Source organism: Ciconia boyciana, chromosome 7 (genome assembly GCF_034638445.1).
Source record: "Ciconia boyciana chromosome 7, ASM3463844v1, whole genome shotgun sequence".
Classification (NCBI taxonomy): Eukaryota; Metazoa; Chordata; class Aves; order Ciconiiformes; family Ciconiidae; genus Ciconia; species Ciconia boyciana.
Window position 1 is genome coordinate 46,879,560 of NC_132940.1, and position 24,484 is coordinate 46,904,043.

The following is a 24,484-nucleotide window of genomic DNA, read 5'->3' on the forward strand; positions in this document are numbered from 1 at the left end:
GTCAGCATGAAGGTCGAGTTTGCCCCCATCAACATTCCCCTAAAGAGGAGGATCCAGACAGTCGCCGTGCTGCAGTGGATCTTCTCCTTCCTCCTGCTGGGTAACAGCCTTCCTCCTTCCTGCCCTTGCCCTAGAGAGAAAAGGGGAAGAATCGGCTTTTTCCTTAACCAGCGTCACCCGTGGGCATCGGTCTGTGTCACCCTGTGGTTCCACGTGGGAGGAGAGGCGGCCAGGCGGCGAGCGGCTCCCCGGCTATCCCTGGGCGGGCAAGAGCATCGCACTTCTGGGCTTGGGTCTTCTCTTCCCTGAAAGCTTTTTCTCTTTTTTTGGGTCTATTTCTTTCTATGGGTTATTTTTCAAATATGGTCTTAAAAAGCTAGTGACTGCGTCTTCTTATTGAGATGCCTGCTAGGCATCTCACAAGGCTTCTGACAACTAACAACTTTTTATTGAACGTGAGCATAAAGGCTGACTTTAAGGATGACTAATGCTGTTTTCATTACTGATTTTGTAAAATAACTATATACTGTAGTTCAATAAAATTCTCATTTAACTAGGTGATAAAAATTAATAAGGATTGACAGTGAACTGGCTTAAATGCAGCCACTTCCATAAATTTACAAAAAATGTCCTCGCTTGCTTTAGGAAAGTGTTCCTAATAATTTTACTTGGTAAACTTTTTACGCTGATTATTCCTCTATAGAGAATTTTCCTAATATCTTAATAGACTCCTCTCACTAAACATCTATTCACAGCAGCAAATCTTATTCTTATGGGTCGTTATCTTGAACTTGATAAAATGAGTCCCTTGAAATGAGTCACTTGATAAAGTAAGCTAAGCCTTAACTCTCTGGGACCAGATCCACGGACTGTGTAAGTTGGCAAGCAGTTATTGAATAGTCTGTGTGGAACAACACTGTTCTGAGGAGTAGAGCATCTGACTACCTGGGCATTCCTGGAAATGATGGAACGTGTTATGATCATCTATGCTTTAGGACTTACAAGGAGAAAAGGAATGTGCATGCATCTTCCTTGTATATCTTGCAAATAGAGTATCACTCAGATGGTGGTCTGATGTCTTTCAGATGACTTTTTTTTAGGTTGTTAGCCCACACACAAAAGATTTGGGTATGTGGGGGAAGCATGGAGGGTATAAAGCACCTTCACAGATTTATCCTTAGCACTTGGCTGGTTTATGTTACCTCTAAATTATATGTGGTTGGACTATAAAGAGTTCATGTTTGTGGCTACATTGTAAATAGTCTGTGCTTTTAATTTTCTGTTATTGAATTAGCTCTTGGCTTATGCCATTATTCCAGTCTAATGATAATGCAGTGGAAGTTCAGTGGCAGCAGAAGGAAGCCATTTTTATCCTACCCTGGTTGGTAACAATGCTGCTGCAGAAAATCACGTCCTGTGCTTACTAGAAGTGATTGGGCTGCGGAAGATCCACTCTTGCTGCAGTTCAGTGGGAGAAGTAGGCAGCTGTCTTCTGCAGCTGGCACTGCCTGGGAATAAACGTCAAGGAAAATCAACAAGGAAGTCGTCTTATGGCTGGTTACGTTGAACATAGTGAGTGCACATGATCGTGACAAAATCTGTTTGCAAGAATGCTCAAATTTTTGTGGACAAATTGATTCTAATAATAATAATCTCCTTGTGCTTTCATAGGGATGTTTATCTTTAGAGCTATCCAAGGTGACTTTGTCATTTTGGAGGTGTACCCTTTCAGTCATATGACAGTCGGAGTGATCTGGCCAAAAAGTTTCACTTAGCTCCAGGAAAATTCAGATGGGTGAACCCTAAATGACTTAAAGAAGTGAAAAATGGGTTGGTTTCTGACGTTCTGGATTGCCTTTATGTCTGGATTTTTCAGCCTTTTTTTTGTCTGCTGAGCAAAGTATGGAAACATAGTTTGTTTGTAAGCTCTTGAATTCAAAAGTGACACTTTCAAATCATGCAGGGGATGCCCCAGTACAAGTGAAATACATGTGAATTCATCAGAGGATAGGTTGGAGGGGTAGGTGGTGTTTGGGGGTTGGTATATAGCTGGAACTAGTTTACAGCAAGCAAGATCTTCTGTAGATTCAGTCTTTCTTATGTAAAAATATCTGCATGTGAAAACATGAACAGATAACACCATATGATAGCTAATGGTTTGTATTATAGGGATTCTGTTTAGAGCAGTGAATAAATAGGGTACTGGCTTAGTTCCTGAAGTTGTCCATCTAGGTGTGTGGTGAGGTGCCATAGCCTAATAAAATGGACTGATAGGACCAATAGATAAGGTAAGATAACTCTAAAAATTAATGCCCTGGAAGACAAAAGCTGAATCGGGTAATAATATCCTTTAAATCTGGGAAGTGACGTGAAAACATGATTTGCCACGCGGAGTAAGCCATAGGAGGAACTTGAGTCTATTACAACTTAGAATCCATAATGTGACTTGGATAGAAGATTCAGAAAATCAGGCATTGGTTTTATCTTCCTCGCTGAGACCCTTAAGAGTAGCTAAATTTAAGGTAAAAAGCACATTGTGTTGGCTTGCTTTGTAATGCTGCATGGTTTTCTGAGACCATGGAATTGATGATTGAAATGCCCTCTTGCTTGTGTGACTAAAGGCTACTCACATATATGCAACAGTTGTTGAAGACTGTGAATCTCATCACCACTTGTTAAAAGAGTGAATCAGTCAACAAACGCTGAACGAATAGCTGCAGTAGCACGGTATAAACAAGAAAGTTCTGGTTCTTTGCACAGCGTACTGGCTTGGCCTGGGTCTGCACTACAGATACATTGCTTCCGCTGTAGAGCGTAGGCAGAATAAACATGCTTCTGCCTCAAAAAAGCTGTACAGATGTGCACAGAATTTCATTACATACAAAAGGAACCTCTTTAAAATTCCGGGTGTAAGTTCCTGTGCTTCCCTGCTCTGTACTGCAAGCTGCCAAAGTTTGCCCTCAAGCAGCAAAGACAAGTTTTCATTGTAGCAGTGGTTCTTCTGTTAGTTGTCCAGGGACATGACACCAGAAGCAAAAATAAGTTCTGAAATACTGTGATCTGCATCTAAGAGCTTCTGGATTAGACGAGAGAAATGCCCACCTAACAGTTTTCTGCTGTGTGCCAGCTGAAACTGCCATATGGTTTCCTGTCTTACTTGCTCTAAGTGCAGCAGGCTAAAATAGTTTAGGCAAAGTTCCATGAAAAAGAAAAGTGTTTTAAATGGGCTTCCTTCTTTTAAAAGAAGAGTGGTATCAGCCTGGAGTCTAGAAAAATAAAGCTATGAAAACTGAAAAACAGGAAATGCTAAAAGGATGCTGTTTCTTGCCGTATTAAGCAGAAATCCAAAACAGCTTCAGGCTGAAGCATATTTTCAAGTCATTAGTGTTTCACTGCTGAAACAGCAAATATATGAAGTTTTGCAACTTCAGAGTACCTACTTCGGAAAAAAAAGCTGAAACAGACAATTTTGATAGATGTAGTCTTATGCCTGTAATTATTGTTATTAGAGGTTCATCAGCTTGGCCAGGGGCTGACAGTCCCGGGGCAGGTCTGGCCCCATTCCAAGCTCCTGCAGCACCCACATCGTGTCCACCTCTGAAGCTGTGTGCTGGTATCTGCTTGTGATCTCTCTGTGCCGTTGTCCAGCCCAAGCCCAGACGCAAAGTCACCTGGAGAAATGAAATCTCCAAGCCTGTAAGTGCTGCTGGACCGACTGGGGGTGACAGCAAAGAGGTTACATCACTCCCATTTTTGTACTGTAGGTTTCACGGTATGTATACGCAAAAGAAATTGTCACCATTGATGAATGCAACGGATGTCCCTGGTGTTTATGGAATCTTTGTTTTTAAGCTTGGAAATATTTTTCTTAAGAACTTTGACTGAATTAATTTTGCTGCAGTTAATAGTATGTCTGATATCCTTCTGTTAGGAACCAGTGTAGGTTTTCTGTTTCTCACACAGTAATTGAGCAGCGATTTACCCTTAGTATGTAAGCATGCTGCAGGGGTGAGCTGTGTGCCTCAGTACTGCACATCTCTGAGTGAGGTTCAGTTTGCATCAGGAGGTGATCAGTACCTAGGCAGAAGGTAGATCAAAGGGTTCATTTAAAGGCAAAACAACTTAAAGAAAAATCAATGAGATTTGGTTTAAGTGCTGCTTTGCAGGTGCTTTAGCCTTTTGTTTTTCTTCCTCTCTAATGTACACAAATCAAATGACAGCATTTTGGAGAAAATAAAGCTAGAAGGCGAGTCATGAGCTTCTCTACCAACTTCTGTGCATGCGATGTGAAAAGGGACAGTGGAATTTGAGCATGTACAAAATCAAATGCAGAACTAGGTAACTTGGGTGGACTGGTGGTGTCTTGGTCCAGACAATCAGAGATGGAAATGAGAGAGAGTTTAACCCTATGAGAAGGATACCAGGATTTTGGTTTTGAGACAAGGTGGTGGTAGGGGAGAATGGTGCATCTTCTATGGCTCACTTTCTAGGTCCAGCAGCGGCATGCTGGTCTTCTGCTTACTGGGTACCTAGGAAGTGACTGTTGTGCATGCACCCCTGTGTTTATTTGCAAAATACTTAATAATACAAAATCAGTACATAATAAAAGGTATACTTTAATATGCATGAAGCCACAAAACAATATGCTAAAGACATTGGTGTATATTAAAGTACATCCTGTTCTCTAGTGATTAAACTTCTGTGCATGTAGGATGAAGCACTCTGTTAATTGAACTTGGCTGGAGATAGTTTTGAGTTGTGGATCTGGCTTCCCCAAAGGAATAGAAATGATGAAACATTTGCCACAGGGTGAGATATTGCTGCTGGAATAATAAATGACTTAGGTGTTGAGAAAGCAGGTGTCAGTGTAATGTGCTAAAGCAAAAAATAACCTTTTCCCCAAATATGTCATGATGTTTTGTTATCGGGTGCTGATTTAATTCATCAGCTGTAGCTGGCTAACTAAAATGGTCTCATTCTTCCTCAAAGGCTTTTTTAAAAAACTCTCTTTCGATACCTAAGAAAACTCAGCTAAGCTCTGTGAGCCTTTCCTAGCAAGCTGGCTGCTATTGCTACTTGTTTTTGTCAGTCTGTATTCATCTATCCCTGTTGTTGCTGGCCCATGGGTAGGGACTGATGTGTGATCACAGAGAATAACAGGGTACTTACTGATGCTTGACTGACTAGTATTTCTAGGAATGCTACCTCTGCTACCTACATCCTAGGGAGGGAATTTAACCATGTCTCTGTGTATATTTGTTTGTATCCCTTGAGAATAAGAAGAGAAAAATGGCTGTGCTGCATCAGGCCAGAGGCCCTGGCTTGGCAACCTGTATGTGAACATAACTGATAGTGGATGCCTCAGGAGAAATAAAAGAAACAGGAAATATGTAGACGAAATGTGGCATGCTGTCTCGGGATTTGGTAATTAGTAACTCGGGGATTTACTGTATCCAGACCACTCTATCAACAAGTCAATAGTGCCTAATGCTCCATATCTCTAGTTTATCAGTATTTGCCAATGGAAGGTCTGCTTGCTTGGGAACTGGAACCAAATTCCAGAGTAAACAAGCCTCCAAACCTTGGCATCTGAGGGTTTGTATTTGTTATCATAGTAGTGTTGAAATACAGCTCCCTTGGTAGGAATACTCAAATATTCTTGTGACTGGGGCTCCCAGTTGTGACCAATAAACTGACAAAGGACCTTCACTACAGGAGACTGATATGTATTCAACAAATGCTAATCTCCTTACCACTTCAGTCCTGGAGATGGCTACCAAATTCCTGTGGACTTCAACAATTTTCCAGCGCAGTTAGTTTAAATAAATTCCCAGCTTGTTCTTTGCTGGGGAGTCCATATCTGTCATGGGTAAAAAATGGCAGCAAGTTCCTGTGCTTCTGGTGGAAATCTGTATATTGACAGAATTGCACAGACTAGTAGGCTCTAAACAGGATAGTACTAACATTATGACTCCATTTTTTTAAAAAGAGACTTTCTGTGTAAAAGCTCCAGAGCAGTACTCTGCAGAGGCATGAACTTGCTTACTGTTGCCTTGGCAGGTTGCCTCCTCTCAGGTGTTGCCTGTTGTCTCAGGTATTCCTTTGGTGGGACTGTTGGAGTCCATTTGCTATACGTGTTATTTCATTTAAATTCCTGTCCCTTTCTTTAAGATTTATAAATAATTTAGAATGTATTTCCAGAAATGAAGGCTGATTTAAAATTTTTTTTCTTTTCCCCTAATGAAAGAATCCACTAAGCTGGAAAAATCATCTTTTTAATGCCAAAATCAACTTACTAGTGGTACCTTGAGGGATAATAGAGAGGAGCAAATGTACATTAGGGATGAAAGCATCACTGTGCAATTCTCCTTGTGTGTTGCCTCCAATGTTCTGTTCCTCAGGCACCCAGCTCGGAGGCATTGCTGCTCTGAAGACTAAAGGTGAGGGAAGGACTGTTCTGTTGTAGGTATATCAATGTAGTTGTTGAAGAATATGCCATCTTTCATTTTTTTTCCCCTGTGGCTATAAATGTAAGAAATGAGCTTTTCACCTTGCTTTGTGTATTGGTATGCACATGTACTTCTCTGGGCTTTGAGTACAATATTAAAAATCACATACCTGTGATTCAGTGAATACCTGTGTATTCACTAGAATGCCAGTGGGATAAAGATGTCCTGTTTATCACGTCCTTTGTGGGATGAGGTTCAAATCACTGAACTCTGAAAGTCTCCAGCTCCTTTAAGACATAGCAGCACAATGTGTTTAGAGAAGGCTTTGCTAAGGGCATGTGGGAAACAGCAGGAATTGGCTCATAGCTCAGACCTTGTCTGAGTTGCTGAGCAGTCAGGAGGTCTCGGTGCGAGCTGCTTTGCATGGCTTTGTGGGGTACTGTGGAGAGCCTGTAGTGCTGGTTGGATTGAGACGAGTGCCCTGGCCACCTAGGATACACCTGCACAGGCTGGACATGGTCTGTGACTGTTCTGAGAGTAATGGGAGGCTTTTCTTCTAGTGGACAATCTTAGATTTGGTGGCCCTCACAATAGATATTACTCAAACATTTTTGACTCCTTAGTAACTGCAAATGCATTCAGAGCTTCCAGTTGCTGGGGTGACCTGTATTTCCCCACCCAATGTGCTGGTTTCCTACTTCCTATCTCTGTGGTATTTAACTATTTTATTAATTTGGTGCCCACAGCTGCAAACTTAGAGCCTATTTAATGAGCGAAGCATCAAGTGTTCAAACATCATTGGGCAGGATGGCTGCTAGTGCTGCTAGCTAACACTATATATAATATTTTTTCATCCATTTCCTGCAGCCAATGAGTATCCACATGTAAATGGAGAAATGGAGGAAAACAGATGTAAAGTCTTGCCAGTGTTGGCTGGCAAACTGGATGTTCAGAGTCCCATGGCAGTGATTTGTCTTTTAATCCATATTGTTTCCCTTTTTCCCCACTGTTCCAATACACCACAGAGATATTTTCAAAGCTTTAATTCAAGTTTAACCGAAAAATTACGCTTTCAGTGTACACTGGAACTACATCCAAGAAGGCGACGATATAGTAAAGTGCTGAATTCCAAGTTGTTCACCTTTTGCCTGGAATTTGTTTATGAATTTAGGTAAAGTGGTTGCCATTTATTTAGTCACTGTCTTCTCTGAAGGAGAAAACACTGGTTTTGTGTTTATAGGCTTGTTGGTTTTGAGTCATCAGTGTTTGACTCATCTTGCAGGCTGTTAATGCATTGAAATAATAAGGAGGTATGGTAAAAGGAATTTGCTTTGCATGTCTCATTGCGAATGCAATAATAAACTTGCTTTGTCCTACAAGATGCTGAGCTCTCCTTAGGAATTGCTGACAGCATACTTATCTCCCCATACCTTACATGCATGCAGGAACGTGTTCTAGCTAAAGCAAACCAGTGAGCTTGTTGATCGCGTGTATGTTTGTCTGCATAGTATTAAATAGTGCTATCTGGCACTTACCACTGCTGATTTAATTAGCTCTCACAGCAAGGATGCTTTGATCCAAAGCACCTTTCAGCTATTTGGCTAGGAAACTGATAGTAAAAAGCCATGTGATTCTGCACTGAGCCAAAAGCCCTTCTGAAAGGAAGGGTAGGAAATATAAATACTTACCAATTTTTGCATAACAACCTGAAATTAATTTATTTATGGCAATTAAAAAAACTTCTCATACTTATTCAAACTTAGTCTGTGAACCTTGGCATCCTGTCCAGATTAGCATTCCTAGAAATTTCTATAGTTTCAGGATCTCTTCTTCAAAGAACAGGTAATGACTTTTCCTCAAAATATTTCTGTGCCCTATTTTGAAGTGTTGCTGGTGTGGGATTCCCAGTGAGTTCTCCCTCTGGAGCAGTGGAATTGAGTGTCATCTTTCATCTGTGTTACTCATCCCGCATTAACGATGCTCCCTAGACTCGTTGTTGCAGCTTTTGGGAGTCTTCCACATCGACTTTGGAGGTCTGTGGGCCTCAGTTAGCTGTGGTACTTTTCTAGAGCTCTTACTGAGGTGCTTCTCTGTGTAAGACCAGGGTTGCTTGGTTAAGCAGGAAGCAATGAGCTTCTGTGCTGATGGTACTGAGGAATGGAGTATCCTTCAAAACAGTAGATTTGATCCTGCTTCTGGTTTTCAGTTACCCCATGACAATATATCCATTTCTACTCTGAAGGCACAGTCAAACTAGGCACAAGGGCAAGTTGGCAGAAGTTCAGTAAAAATAAGTATTCAGGTTGGAGGAAACACAAGAGTGCCCATAGGCCAAGTTAAGCTCTGAATTTCAGCAGCTCGAAACCTGCTTGGTACAGGGAATCTGCTGTGAGTTTTCAATGCCCAAGTAATCTCTCTTGAATGAAACTAGGATGAGTGGTTTTTACTGTTGGTCCATCTGCTTATTTCAAAGTTTTCAGTTCTGGTACATTGTGTTAGCCAAATTATCACCTGATGTACTTCTGTTACATTTTTTTACTCTGCTCTATTTACTCATGTATTTAGCTCAATATGTTTCACTGGTGTAACTCTTTTTAGGCCATAACAGGATATTGCCCCATGAAAGCCAGTCAATTGTGGGATATACAAAGTACTACTTCTGCTTTGTAAAGCATCACAGAAAAACACCTGTTTCATACAACTCTGCCTGTTGAGACTTCCAGTGAGGACTGAGTCCTGTTTTGCTTGCCATTGTATAAATACATTATGCTAAAGCCCTGGCTCCCTTGCAAACCTGGAATTCAGCATCTGCTGAATTACTCTGTCCGTGAGCCTGATGCGTTTTGTTCACAAGAAGTCAGGGCGAGCAGGCTGCTGCAGGGTGTACTACAGGGCGGAGAGCAGCAGGTACTGCTGTACTGTGCTTCAGCCAACTCCATCCACAGCTGCTTGAGTTGCTGCAGGAGTACAAAATTCTGCAAGTCCTACAAAGGTAATGTTTCCATAGGGAGTTTTCCCGAATAATTATTTCAGGGCTGAGCCCCAAAGTAACACATTCTGTTTAATCAAACAACTTTTTCTGGCTTTTTGAAGTGTGTATAATACACTTCCTATGTATCGTTATTGTGGTAGGATGTTACAGTTCTTATTAACCTGAGTCTGAAAGTGTCAGGACTTAAAACTGCTGTTGTGTTCCCATAGCAATGGTGAGTTTCCACTTACAGTGACATGTTTAGAAGCTGAAATAGAACCTCTTAATGCTTTCATCTTGTCTAGTGCATCTCCTTGGCCAGTCACAGAGCACTTTTCACGGGGAGTAGAACTACCATCCCTATTTTATAGGTAGAGAAATTAAGAAACAGAAAGGGAAAATGATTGCCTGACACCACTCCTGTTAGAAAAGAGATCTTGCTGTGGCCCCCTTTCCCCTCCTTCCTTCCCTAGCTCTCCTCCCTTTTTCTCATGCACTGGAGCATCACATCTTCATTAGCTCTTGCTGTCTCCTTTTATTCTGCCTTCGGTAAACTGGATGCTCTCTACCAAACACTAGTGTTCACCCTCACCATGGGCAGAAGACAAAGGTGTTAGTTCCCACCTTATGCTTTTGTTTTATTAAAGTAAACCAGCATCATCTTAGGCTTATTCGTCCAGTTGTGCAGTACAGTAAGAAATATAGACTGAGGTGATACACCCTCGCAGGTTTTTCACCCTCAGTGTAACATCATTCACACAACGTGGAATAAGCTTACTTCAATTTGTATGCATTTTGAGTAGCATCTGTAACAAAAATATCAGGGCTGGGAATTCAAGGTCTTAAAAGGAGGCAGGCATGATTAATACTTGCTATGGTTTCCTTTTTTGTCTCTTGTAGCAGAGTTTTGCTGTGGATTCTTTGTGATCCTGATCCTGGGCAACTTCTGGTTCCTCGCTGTTCTGTACCTGCTGTGGCTCTACTTCGACTGGGAAACGCCATGCACAGGGGGCAGGCGGTCCCAGTGGGTGAGAAGCTGGACTGTTTGGAAGTACTTTAGGGAATACTTTCCCATTCACGTGAGTAAAAGGTTTCTCAGAGAACTGTAAACATTGGAACAGAGACAGCTTGAATAGCCATGAGCCTGGACAAATGTCTAAGACTCATCTTTGGTAAAATTCTATACTTACTCCACAGTGAACTTAACTTCTTTTTAAAACATGGGAAGTCTGAGATTTAGTGACAAAAAGGGGCAGGGGCTGATTTTCTACTTGGACTGTTGGGTCACAAGATAGTGCCTCAGTAAATGCTAGACATGATATCTTGAGACACATCTATGTAAACTTTGTTCAGCTGTAAAATGGGACAGTAGTTTAAAGTGCTCAGAAGGAAATGAATTGTCATCGGTTCTGTGTCCTATCAATGTGCAATCTCCATACTTGTTTTTGAGAATCCTTCTGAGGTAAGTATTATAATGTCCTCCACTGTCTCTATTTTTCAGCTTATAAAAACTTCAGATCTGAATCCAAATCACAACTACATACTTGGTTTTCACCCTCATGGGGTCCTGGTAGCTGGAGCCTTTGGAAATTTTTGCACCGGTCCAAGTTTCAAGAATTTATTTCCTGGGCTTACTCCATATCTTCATATCATGCCCATCTGGTTCGGCTGTCCCTTCTTCAGAGAATACATAATGAGTGCTGGTAGGTAAAAGCAGAATGTCTCAGCTGTTGCTCTGTATTATAGCTTCTGCTTCAAATGTAGTGTCTATTCCTGTACCTATAAATGGTAAGTAATTTCACTTCAGAAGGATCTGTGCTGGTGCTAAATTAAACCTCTGTTTTATGATGAACTGTTGTTGCAAAACAATTTGAATGGTTTTATTAATATTTTTTTAAACTATATCACTGAGCTTTTTTTTCTTTCCAGAAAAAACTGCTGTTTTTCCCTTGAACTGTGAGACAGCAGTACTGAGTGCCAGTTATTTACAAAGAGAAGGGCATATTAATTTATAACATTATTTAGTCATTGCACAGACACTTGTAAAGCAAATTGAGGGTAATATCTTACCTGAAAGGCTTAAAGTCCTACTCATTACAAGTATCTTTCTAGTTGGAAGTTAATTACCTACTTCTGAGTGAGGTCCCATGTTGCAAATTTGTGTAATTTTAATGCAGTTGTAAACTCTAAAGACAGAAACTTTTTTTTTTTTCCTGTTCTGAGCAGCCCTTGTCATAAAGGGGTGATATTCATGACTGGTACTGCAGTAATAAAAGATAAAAATAACAAGCAGTAAATTTTGGGGAACAGAAGAATGTATAATGAAATCAGGACTAGTGTTCCCCCACAGTGGTTTAATACAGTTATTTTACTTAAATTCGTTAAACTAGAGCATTTGAGTAAGTATGGTCTGGTGCACAAGACTAGGTTTGGGAGACAGAGATCTAGCTCTTATTCCTGACTGCAACGCAGACGCTGTGATTTCAAAGCTGTGCAACTGCTCCATTCGTAGAAACGTGCCTAGGATGTTGTTCAGATTAGTATCAGAATTGCATATCCATGTATACTTCAACATACTAGAGAATGCCCTACCATGCAAATGTTATTTCTGAGGGGATTCTTTCAGGCTTGTAAAGTTAAGAGATTGGCAGGGGTGGAAGATGACGATTTTAAACATTGCCTAGCCTGGAAGTCAGCTTTACACATTTTTGGCATCTTGACCTGTGGGAACAAATATTTAACTGCTAGATAAGAAACAACTTGAGTAAAAAGCATGCTAAAGAATAGTCAGCATTGTGGCTTGTTTTTCACAGGTATGCTGCTCGTAAACCAGAGGGGACCTTTGGTATAATGCAGGTTATCAGTCAAATCATAAAACCCTTGCAAAATCTTCCATGTACTGAAAGCCATGCTCCTAGCACACTGTTTCATCTCCTAGGCTTTTGCTCCCTGTCTCCAACGCCTGCCAGGCTGCAGCTGTTGTCATCAGGAAGAGCAGTTGCAGCACTACCGAGCCGCTGTCTGAGCGAGCGGGGAGCAGTGCCCTGCACGCAGGCTGACATCTCTGCTTCAGCAGGGAGATACCTTTGTCCTGGGGAAAGACAGTGGCTCTTGCTTTCTCTTCCAAAGGAAATGCATGCCGACTGGTGAATGAGCATCACTGAAATTATTTGTGAGTCTCAGGTCAGCTGCGTTTTTCAGAGTAACAGTGACTGTGAAGACATATGGCAAACAGAAATAGCTTTTTACTGAGGTCTCTGAACTTGCTCCAGGAGCAAGCTATTTCTCTTGGTGGCCAGCTCTCAAAACTACATCATGATCATCTTGCTTTTCATGTGATATTTTTATAATCCATGTTGTAATGTTCCTGATGAGGAAAAAAAGAAAGTGGGTAACAGGAGATGAAGTATTTGCTTGGCATCCAAAAGAGCACGCTTTGACACTAGCCCAGAAAAAAAAAACCCAAACAAAAAAACCCCAAAAAACCAAACAAACCGAAAAAACCAAACAAAACCTACCCCACCCCTCCCAAAAACAACACCACAAACTAGACTTGATCTGTAGACTGTCATTTAGACTATATTAATTCAACACAATTTAAGGGTAAATAGTACCACTATGAGCCTTTGAAGTAAAACTTAGGGCACAAAGGAACTCTGGAGGGGTCAGATGCATATCTGTTAGAAAGGGGATTTTAAAAAGCACCAAGTTCAGAGCAAGGTGTAAGTCGATGTTAAAGGCTTGTACAGCAGTGTGCCTTTGATTAGAAGTATTAGGATCAGGAAAGCTTCATATATTCTGCTATTTTAGCCTAAATAGATTGAGTGCCAGGTCCTGGTTACTAGAGAATGAGCTGATGGAGTCACTGGGAATGGTACAAGTCAGGCTTTTCTGCTTCTTCTGACGCTGTTGTGCTGTTGCCTTAGATGGAGCTGCTGCTTTATAGCTTTGAGAAGAACGAAGGGGGATCAGCTTGGCACTGTAGATCCATGTTTGAGTTAACAAGTCCTCCATTCATTCTGTTAAACCCTCTGTGCCTGTGTTTATATGCACCTGCTCTATGGCTTTAGCTGCTGCCTCTCAAGAGTATCTGCTGCCATTCAACTCTTCTGTTCTCGGGCAGAGAATATTTCTGACGGGGAATTAAGTTGGCAGAAGAGCACACTCTTCCCTGAAGATCTCACAATTCTTATGGTAGGCAAACAGCATTTAGCTCATCAGTGTGAAATCAAAGGACTTACCTAAGACCAAATCTGTTGCAGAGTGAGGGGGTTGAACACAAATCTTTGAACTCTATCCTATGCTGTAATCATTTTGAAACATCGTTTAGATATTTTAAAATATTTCTTAAATTCCACTGTACTTGTATATGAAGATTTAGCAAGTCACTCTTAAAATGTTTGCTCCTGAAGGAATGGTTTCTGCATCCAAGGAGAGCATCTCATATGTGCTGAATAACAAAGGAGGTGGCCATGCGTCTGTCATCGTGATTGGAGGAGCAGAGGAATCTCTGAATGCACATCCTGGAAGTTTAACTTTGAACATCCTCAAGAGGAAGGGCTTTATTAAAATGGCCTTGAAACATGGGTAGGTTTCCCATCTGGGCTGCTGTAGTAAGCATGCTTTGAATACAGATTGATTCTTAAAAATAGTTCATATTATATATAGTAAAATCATATAATTAGAATTTAAAAGAGTTACTTGGCTAAGAACGTGCAGATGTCTGGCATAGGAGCCAGTCTGTCCACCTAGATCCAATCTGGGAGTGCTGAAAACTCCCTTTGACTTTCATAATTTGTAAGCAGTAGGTGTTATTAGCATATCTTGGTGTTTTGTTTCAGCTGGTTTTTGCACTAGCAAAGAGTAAGAATTATGAAACAATATTAGTAAACCTTGGCTGTTATGGCTGAGTGGAGCAGACATTCTGTTTCTTGTTCTGTAAATTGAAGTTATATTAAGATAGGATTTTCTTATTTTAAGCAAACAAAAAAATATTAGAAAACTAGGCCCTGTTTTATTAAATCACTGAAAATTGTGGTCTAGGAAGATTTGTTTTCACCTTTATTCTAAAGACTTTCTTTTGAAGATTGTAAGTTTCTGGGAATTTTTGATGAAAATCTCAAGAAAAACTAGCTTACATTTTACTGTCAAACAGCTATCAGTGTGTAACTAAACAAAGATGGTTATTAATACCTTTTGAGTGATTTACGTAGTATAAGCTATTGTGTTTGTGCTGGACGGATCGAGATATCTTGTATACTGGAAACATTGGAACCAGTAACTTGTTCCTGCTAAGCTTTCTGAACAGCTCCCAGGATTATATATTGACATGCAAAACAATGAGAAAAAAATATTAGTCTTGAGAAATCTGTAACAGTTTAAGGTATTAACTGGAAAAAAGGTGGTCTCTGAGAAGAGCGCTCCATTTTCACGCAGGGTGCTAAGGTCCATTTTTGCTAGAAACTATTCTGTGTCAAAATATTCCAAGAGGGTTTCTTATACATATCACTAGAAGTCTCATAAAGGACGTATTCTCCGATAGAAAGTAACATTTTAGTCTAATTTGTACCCAGAAACAACACTTGTGTATTTAAATTAGGACTTTGGTGCCTAAATGAGTCTTTACTCAATTTCTGCTCAACTGCTGATTAATCCAGTGGGATCCTAAACACTATCAGTAGCTTTTATTTTTTTAACCATAAAGTTTAGAAGAATATTTAGGTGACTTTTTTTTTGAGCATGTTCATAAATGTCTGATCTGTCAGATCACAAAGGTTGGTGTTTATCTCTCATCTAAACTGGTTTGGATTGAGAAACTAGATACACCTGTGCCTCTCATGGCCTTGATTTCAAAAGCATCCCCAACACACAACAAGAAGATCGGGACACTTACAAAACACAGGATGGCCACTTCTTTCCTTATGAAGTCCTTTGGTTCAAATGATGGTCCTCCTCTCTAAGAAAGAGGCTTAGTCATCTAGAGCCCTCCACTAGGGTGATAACGCCTGTCTCTGCCCGAGTGACTTGAAACCTCACACAAGGTCACCTTAACCACCAGGCTACAAGTCATTCTGGATCTGAGCACTGGCAAGAAAAAAACGCTTCTATGTGAAGCGTAGGAATCCTGACTTCATTTCTATACCGTAGGGCTGTGGGACAGTAGGACAGTATGACTCTAGCTGTTACATTTCTTGCAGCACTGTTGGCAGTCCTGAGCTCTTGTCCAAAGACTCTGCATCCAGTAATTGCTTCTGGTTTTAATATTTTGTTTCTAGCAATTAACAAAACGTGAAACAAGCTTCCAACTCACGGGGAAATGGAAGGGTGAGGGAGGCTTGCAGGAGGCGGATGAGAAGAACCACCTGCCAGCAGTGCCTGCATATGTTTATGGTGCTTTTGATCTGCAGCATCAAATACCAAGAGAGGAAGGGGCAATGCAGAGACTGGGGCAATGTGGAGACCTGTGCTCTCTGGCCCTGGCTCCTGTACTGACAGCACAGAGAAGCTGTGGTTCCTCAGCTAGAAACTTGTCAAATGTGGTCTGAATATGTCAGCAAAAGTCCTCTGCACTTCTGGAAAAGACATTGTGGTCTGAGGTAGTTCAGATGTCTGATATGAAGTGAAGAAATCCTAAAGACATGAAACAAATGATGAATCAGCTAACTTATCTTTAGTTTCACAGTCACAAGTCACTTATTTCTCTGTTTCAACCTCCTACAGAGCATCTTGCAAAAGCCTTTACCAGATTAAAAGAAATCCCACAGTCTCAGGGTGCTATTGCACCACAAGATGTTCCTGTTTGTTCCAGTGTTGTAGTAAAAAGTGGAGTATTGACACAGCCACAGTATGGACCAGGCTTTCTGCTATTTCCTTTACAGGTGGCTGGGTGATATATGCTCTATTTGAGAAAGAATCTTTGAGCAGACACCAGTCAGAATAGTGAGTGGGAATTACAGTCTTTGGGGGTCCTCAGGCTTGAGAAGCTGTAGAAGCAGTTGGTTTTTCCATACAGGTGGGTTTTGATTGTCCACAGTACTTTCCAGCAAGCTCTGTCCTTGGTGCATCCTCCTCAGGCATTCAGAGCTCTGCAGTAATTCATCCTGACATTATTATAGCAACGCTGCTGTTTTACAGTATGGTTTTTCTCAAAGATAGTGTGGGCTGAATGGAGCTAAGACTTAAGTAAAGCAAATAAACCACCTCGGTATCCTTCAGAGACTGCTTAGGATTACCCTGCTCTTTTTTTCTTTAAACTGTGTAGAATACTATTTAATGAAACTAAGCATTAATTGAAAAGCATACTGCAGTCAAGGTTTTAAATATAGTGGTGTTTTTGCATGTTGGAGACAACTGCACTGATTCCATCAGCCTAAGTAGTTTGTCCAGGAGCTAGTCAGTGCCTTTCCTCCCAAGCCAATTCATGAACTGAATGAGAATTCATTAGGCTGTGAAGGAGCCAAAGTGAGTTAGTGTAATTTCTGTGGGTAGGATTTGACCTCTGGTAATAATGGATTACGGCTAGTGTTTTCGAAGAAGTCTGGAGGAAGCAGGATTTCACCGGGAATTGAACAGCGGGGGAATTTGGCATTGCACTCATGTCTGTAAGGATGTCTGGTTTTTATCACAGTTTTTGTGCTGAAATCAAGTGCATGCATTACTCCGGTCAAAAGGCAGAGGAAAGCCAAGATCTGGTTTTGATGCCACCCAGCTGGGAGCATTATAAGGTTAGCAATGAGGCTTCTTTGCTTGCCAAGGGAGAAAATGCAGTGGAACAAGGGTGGACTTGCTGAAACAGTGGTGGATAAGATCATGATCATAATTATGATATATACAATTATTCATTTTTATGATTATGAACAGTCATACAAAGTTGTGATGGGTAGCAACCAGCTAAGTACTGCCCAAAAGCTAGTTGCTAATTATATACCAATTACTTTTTTTTTTTAAACCCAAAAAACCCAAAGCAGCTGTATATCAGAAGCGTTTAATGCCTGTTGCTGGTGAAGTCTAGAGCTGCCGAAGCTTTCTGTGCTGGTTATTGTGAAACCATTTCCACGCTGCTGATGTGAACAGCAGGGCAAGTGCAGGCTGATGTGGGATTCTCAGTGTGTTCATTGTTTTACAGGGCTCATCTCGTCCCTGTGTTTTCCTTTGGTGAAAATGAACTCTTCAAGCAAGTTGCAAACCCCAAAGGTTCATGGCTCAGAAATGTACAGGAGAAGTTGCAAAAGATAATGGGCTTTGCTTTACCGCTATTTCATGCTAGAGGAGTATTTCAATACAGTTTTGGCTTAATACCTTACAGGCAACCTATTCATACTGTTGGTAAGTTCCCTATGCCTCTTCTAATGCTTTTGCAAATGTTTAAAAATGCATAAGGGTGCTACTAGTATCTGTGTAAATTTATAAATCTGTTCTAACAGAAACAATTGGTTACTATGCATCTAAAGCAAGTATGTAAGGTTTAAAATATTTTTTTTTAAAAATTCCTGTCGCCCGCCCCCCCAATTAAGAGGGGATTATTTTCTCCCTTTCCCCTTTCTGTCCCAGGCCAAATCTTATTCTTCATTTGCAGTTATTCACAGGCTTCTATCCTCAGCAATCCTCAAGGAAACCTAAGGGGTTGTCCAGTCCGTAGCAGAGTGCTGCCACAGCTCTGCAGCTGTTGCTGCAGATTCTGGATGCTGCAGTTTTGTAAGATGCCCAGCACCTTCATTTCTTAGCTCTGCAGAGAAGCAGCAGTTGGGTGTTTCAGCTGATGCATGGCCACCGCAGCGGGACTCCAGAGCAAGGCTAATGGAAGGAGCTGGTGCAGTCCTGAGCCAGCGCTCATCAGGACAGAGACAGAGGAGGGAAGGGAGAGGGTGCCTTGCGGCAGCTCTGCTGCAGCCCTTCAGCAGGCTGCTGCTTAGATGGCATTGCAGCTCCCTAGGGTGTTTCCTTCCCTTTTGCTTTTTCCCCCATGGAAAGAACCGTTCCTGTTTAATTGAGAGCATGCATGCCATATCAACAGGCAGGTTGGAAGAGAGTTTTTTCCCCAAAAGCTTTTAACCCTGGTTGTCTACTCTCACTGGAGTGTAGGACTGAATGTCTATTGATTTTTACTGGCTTTAACTAGTGCTATTGACAACCACACCTTTTAAAAAAGTTGTGCTGGGCATCATGTGAAGGGAATAGCTGGCTATCTATATATTTTTGATAAATCATTTTTAGACAGGTTCTGAGCCAAGTGAACTAATGAAGCTTATTTCTACAGAAAAGTAAATTGAGCTTTTCTGGTATTCCACAAGGGACATATATGAAGGCCCTCCCTTTAATGGAGGGATGATTTGATTTTAGTATGGATCAAATAAAAATGTTTAAGACAAATGTAGCTCTTTTTATGTTACATTTCATGCAGCTCTGTATCTTATCAGTGCATATAGTTAAATGTTTTAGAAAAGATTTAATTTTTAAAGCCCACATTGTGCACCCGCAGGCTAAAAATGTCACTTATTTTAAAGCCAAAAAGTTTTCAAAGCATTGGAATGAGAGCAACATATTTTCTGCAGTTTTTCCTTGGGCTGATGACATTGAGACTGTTCTGAAGCTTAAAATGTCTTTCACTTTGAGGCAAATCTTCATCATTGTCATATTTACTGCAAGGACAGAGGTGGTCCATGGCTAAAGCGTGGGAGAAGTTCAAATCAGCAAAACCAGAGTCTTGCAACAGAATTTGTTGTATGATCTCAAGAAATCCTTTACCTTTGGTGTCTCTGTTTCCTCACGTTTGAAAACTATCTCCGTGTCCCTGCATTCTTGAGCGGGGTCTCAGTATGGCTCAACACAGCTTTGAAAGTGTTAGCTCAGCTCCTGAAAGCTGCAGAGTCACGTTGAGCTCCACCCGAGCCAGTTAGCCGTGTTGACAACGTGGCCGGGTATTGGCGAATTTCCTCCTGGTTCAGAAGCCGTGGTTCCTAAAGCAAGGAGATGCAATTCAGCAAAACCAAGGTCTGTGAAGTCTGAGTGTTTTGGACTTGATGAGTGAAGTACTTTTGTTTTTCCTGAAAATTATTACTGCTTTTCAGAAATAGAATCAACTCTAAAATATCAAATTAAGCAGGTTGCTTAAAGCTGCACAGAAAATTAGAGAGATGAGTGTGGTTTCCAATTCCACAAGAAATCTCCTTTCTTAGGAGAACAGACTGCTGCAGAAGGGCTTGGGGGTTGTTTGGTGTTTCCAGTCATGCTTCTGGAAATCATGTATGGGGTGTATACTGATTTCGCACCCCCTAAGGTATTGCTCAGTCCAGGGCTGGGTTCTCACCCCTAGCCACATAAAGTCTGAATTTCCGCACTGTGTAGAGCCCGAGAGCTGTTGGCAGCTGAAGCTGCAGCAGGAAAATGCAGAATCAGCATCTCTGTGGTTCTGGCTAGCCTTCCCTTCCCTTTAGTCAACATCATCCAATTTGAAGTGGCAATGTCTGTTGAAAGGGATTTTCAGGTGCCTTTGTAAAAGCTCCTGGGGGGTGCTTTTAACTCTCTGCTTTTCTGCAGACTTCCTCTGTAATCTCAGTCAGGTCTATTAAGCTCTCGATGCCTCCAGTGCAGGAACAGCTGTCAAAATCTGTCGTGATTGAACAACACAAGGAAGACTGAGATAGTGGAAAGCTTCTCTTGGCATATTGCAGGCTTTTTAGCTATAGCTTTTTGCGGAGGAGGAGGCTGCCTTGTGGACTTCTGCGGAATTACCTCCCATGCTCCCTCTTGCTCTTGCTCCGACAGAGCAGGTAGCAGGCTTTGCGCAGTGCCTGGAGAACATTTTGGTTGGAATGATATTTGTGGGCAATGGATGGTTCAGAGACACCTTACAGGGTTTGGGGATTTTACGTGCTACCACTCCCTAGGCCGAGGTAGCCAACATTTCCGGTGCTGGGGCAGCGATACCCATTTTGAATAAATCGCCAGATACTTGTATTTCCTTCAGTTCTGTTCATGTGGCTGTGTGGCTGGGGGCACCACTGTCCTCTTAGGCATGTCTCTCACATTGGATACCTTTAGTATTTGGATCAGAACAGAAGACAGTGAGAAGGTACATTTTTTAAATGCTATTTTGAACTTGTGGAGTACTTACTACCCTGATGGCAAGACAGCACATAGCCCATGGGATTCTATGTTGAAGTGTAAACTGCTCCTTCAAGTTAGAGATTAACCCCCTTCTCATTCGCTCTTTTGCTGCCAAACTGAAATGATGGGGTTTTAAAATTCATTTTATCTGAACGTGAGCAAAAGGAAGTGGAGAACCAGACCCAGGGCTCAGGTTTGTGAAAGGCAGGATCAGGCCCCAGGGCAAGAAAATTGTGCTGTGATTCTGCCACCTTGCTGGGAGCTGTGGTGGAGCTGTTACAAGAGGGAGAGCAGTTTTACTTAAAAAGAGATGTCGATGAAGCTAATGCTGCTGTTGTGTTTGATTTACAGTGGGAAGCCCCATCCCTGTAAAACAGAACTTGAACCCCACCACTGAAGAGATTGAACAGCTACATGCGTTGTATCTACAGAAACTAAGAAAATTATTTGAAGAACACAAAAGAAATTATGGGATCCCTGAGCATAAATCTCTCATCTTCGAGTAGCAAATTACAATTTGTAATTCCACATCTCATGAAAAAAAACAGTGTATGCTGAAAGATGTCTTTCTTGCAATCTGTATTTTGCAATCTGTAATTATCCTTGTGTGAGGAGTAATTTTAAGAAGGGATTATTAGATGATTTTTATCTTACTCTTTGGGAAAAAAAAAACACCTTAGGGTGTGAGCCTGGAAGCTAGTGCTGTTTTGAGTTGTCCTTTTAGGTTCATCTGTACCAGAAATGCTAGTGAGAGACTCCACACAAATGTTCTTACCACCATGGTACCTAACCATAGCTTGAGCAGAGGAAATTGCCCTAGCATGAGATCACAAGCAGGAAAAGTATAAACCTGAGAAGTCTTTGATTGAAAGTTGGGAGACTTACCAGCATGCATCAAACATGACATCAGGTTGTTCTCTGAATATCGGAAAACCCTGTTGCTCTTCCATAGAAATGAAGGTGTATGTTTTCAGCACATGGCTATTATAAGCCATTTACGTGTGAATTCAAGAATAAATAGGAGCTTTCTGCCCTGAACAGGATATCAGCAAACATGGTTTGTTGAAGTTATGGAGCAGAGCAAACCTTCTGTTTGGAGGAGAGCAGTGTGAGTTTTCTGTGTGCATGTATCTGGTGGGTGGTAGGAAGCACTGAATGATGTGACTTTTTTGGACAAGCTGTGCTTTGGATCATCAGTGTGGAAGATGAAGCAGCTTTGTTTGGTAGTTCCACCTTCAGAGGAGATAGCAGGCACAGGACAGGAGAAGTGTACTGAGGAAGCTAGCGGGGGAATCATGTGAACTTTGTCTTGTGAAAATTAAAAATGATCATATGCCAAGCACTTCCACAGAAGGAAAGGGAGCCCAGTTTGTTCAGTCTTCTGAAACTTCACCAAGGAAAGCGTACTTGATATATGCCTTTTTCTTCCCCACTGATAGATGTGAGGAAGTTTGTGGAAAGCTGTGCTGCAGTGTGACACAGCTATAATTGCCAAGGCAGCGTGAGCACAGCTCTAGGGTGCAGCAGGTTAAGAGGATGCTTTGTATACAAACCAGGTGCCTAAATTTGAGAGAAGGTTTATCCTAAATGTCGATATCCATTTAAGAAAAGAAAAGAAAAAGAAAATCTTAGCCAAACTCTTTTTCAGTTAAAATGCCTAGGTCCTGGAGATGATGGTGTGTGAAGAGAATTATAGTATATTATTGAATTTTTTACGAGATAAATCCTTGTATTTGTAAATGCTTTCTATCTGCACATGGACTTTGCAGGTCTGGTTTTATTGAAATGTTTGGTTTGCTTTAAGCAGTTTTAGTGCCTGAATATTACATCAGTTAGGTGCTCTGACAGAACAGGCACAGGCTTGTCAGGCAGCCTGGGGCATCTGCAGCTGGGTCAGTTCAGCACTGGGGTGCTCCAGGAATAGCAGCACTTGCTCCACAAAGGCACTGGACACATTGCGTGCTTGCTGGGCTGGAGTCTCCTTAGAAGAAACGCAGTTGGGACTTTGGGAAAAAGTTAAAACTCTGGAAAGAAAAGATCTTAGCAAGATGAAGGTGTTTAAAGAAAAGAGTGGAAATATCTCGACTTCTGTGGAGTGGACTCCTGATGAACCAAAGCCAAATAAATATTTGCCAGACAGAGCGGATGTATGTTGATCTGATGTGCTCCAAAAAAAACCTCCAGCAACAAGTTGGTTTCCTTAGGAGGGCTGTTCCTTCTAGTGCCTATCTGTCATTTGGATGTGACCAGCACTGAGCCAGTGAATCCTGCTCTCGCTTTCTCTAGGATGACAGATGTCTTTCTGGGAGCCAGGGATAGAATTCGTGATGCCTGAAGAAGTAGCCTCCTCTTCCCTGACAGACTGCTGTCGATGTGCCCACAGTTCACCCCTACCCTACTTGAGCTTTCTTGGCACCACGTGTACTTGCCTTCCCTTCCCATGCTTTTGCTGCCTGATGGTCACTGTGGTGTAGACATCTTACTTCCTCACTCTCTGTCCATCTTTCCCTGGGTTAAGATCTCTGAAGGATTATGTACGCATACAAAATATTGAGTGGTGGCTTATTCAGCAGAAATGGGTTTTAGGAGCAGGGGTTGAGAAGAGGAAGCACTATGACTGTACCTGTTTAACACGAGCTTAAGATCAGGATTGTTTCAGCTCTTGGAAGGGCATGTGTCTAGGGAGGTCAAACATGGCAGGTTTGGTACCTGGGAAGAGGCCTCTAGGGACCCGAGGATTGTAGTAAGTGATGAGCCCTGAGTAGTCATTTTTGCTTAGCCAGATGTGTGAAATTTCCTTTGGATTTGTTTTTTTGCTGCCTGCCCTGATGAGTAGTGCTGATTATTCATGAAAGAAGAATTTGCCGTCTGTGTCAGACTGTTCTCTCCTAGATCATCTGCTCTAATGAGATACTTCCTCTCATTCTCAGCCTGCTTTTTTCCCATTACCTAATGATATAGAAGCTCAGGATGTAAATTTAAAGGCATTAGCATTGGGTTGAGGATGGGAAGTAACAGTGGATTGTTGTTGATCAAATTAGCCAAAACTTCTAGGGAATATGTGGATACTGATTTTGGGACAATATCTGGTCCAGAAGGTACCCTACAAACAGGCTTACCTCTGAATTCCATGAGCACATTATTTGTGGGCTCTGAATGCCATCCATAACTGGCACAGTCAGAACAAATAGGCATTGTGTTACTCTGACTACTGAAACTTTCATTGCTTTGTAACACAGGAAGATGGAGGAAAAGAAAACAAAATCTCCAAGCTACTTAAATATATATTGTTGCTCAATAACTGCTGCATATTGCTTATGATGGTCCTTCCAAACTACCTTTTATTAACAAATTGTCTTGTGTATCTAGGACTATTTTAAAATAGAGTATGAGTCTCTAAACCTGATAGGCATGGTGTCATCTAAAATATTTACCTCTGTGTTAGTACGTGGATTTGTAAAACAGCCCTGCAATACTAACCTTAAAGGCCAGAGCCCTGGAAGCTGTAGACCCGTTGTGGCTAGTGCAGGCACCACTCCTACCATTGCCACAGCCAGGAGGAGGCTTCCCATGTTTGTTAGAGTAAGTATCAACGCAGTCTTCAGTTGCAGTTCATGCTTGACAAAGCAAGAGCAAGCAGCTAGTAGGAATGGTGACACCCCCCTCCCCCAGCTGTGATTAGAAGAATCAGGTACTGCTCAAGATTTCTGGTGGGATGTCCACACTTACTGGGGCCTGCTTTGTGGCATGTTTCTCTTTGTGCCTTCTAATGACACAGGTAATCCCAGGGAAGCTAGTTATCTATCAACAAGATAGATACTCTGCCTCTATACCATGCAAACACTGCCTCCCCCATGTGCTCAAGATGACAATGCCTGCCTGTTCCCCTGTGGGTGAACATCTCTACCAAATTTTGTTTACAGAAAGCCATCCTCAAGAATTTTTATTTTGTGAATTA

The 24,484-nt window shown here is 41.6% G+C and overlaps 1 protein-coding gene across 1 annotated transcript; it reads left to right on the plus strand.

Moving 5' to 3' along the window:
- Window positions 1–6: 6 nt before the first annotated feature.
- Window positions 7–24,484, plus strand: MOGAT1 (monoacylglycerol O-acyltransferase 1). Its single transcript, XM_072867776.1, has 6 exons — window positions 7–100; window positions 10,321–10,499; window positions 10,922–11,123; window positions 13,833–14,007; window positions 17,546–17,745; window positions 20,878–24,484. Exons 1-6 carry the CDS (start codon window positions 7–9, stop codon window positions 21,030–21,032), a joined length of 1,005 nt encoding a protein of 334 aa, XP_072723877.1. The 3' UTR covers window positions 21,033–24,484.

Coding starts and splice junctions, on each gene's coding strand:
- MOGAT1 (XM_072867776.1), top strand. CDS start 7: ATGAAGGTCGAGTTTGCCCCCATCAACATTCCCCTAAAGAGGAGGATC. Junction 101..10,320: donor CTTCTCCTTCCTCCTGCTGG/GTAACAGCCTTC, acceptor TGTCTCTTGTAG/CAGAGTTTTGCTGTGGATTC. Junction 11,124..13,832: donor AGAATACATAATGAGTGCTG/GTAGGTAAAAGC, acceptor TTGCTCCTGAAG/GAATGGTTTCTGCATCCAAG.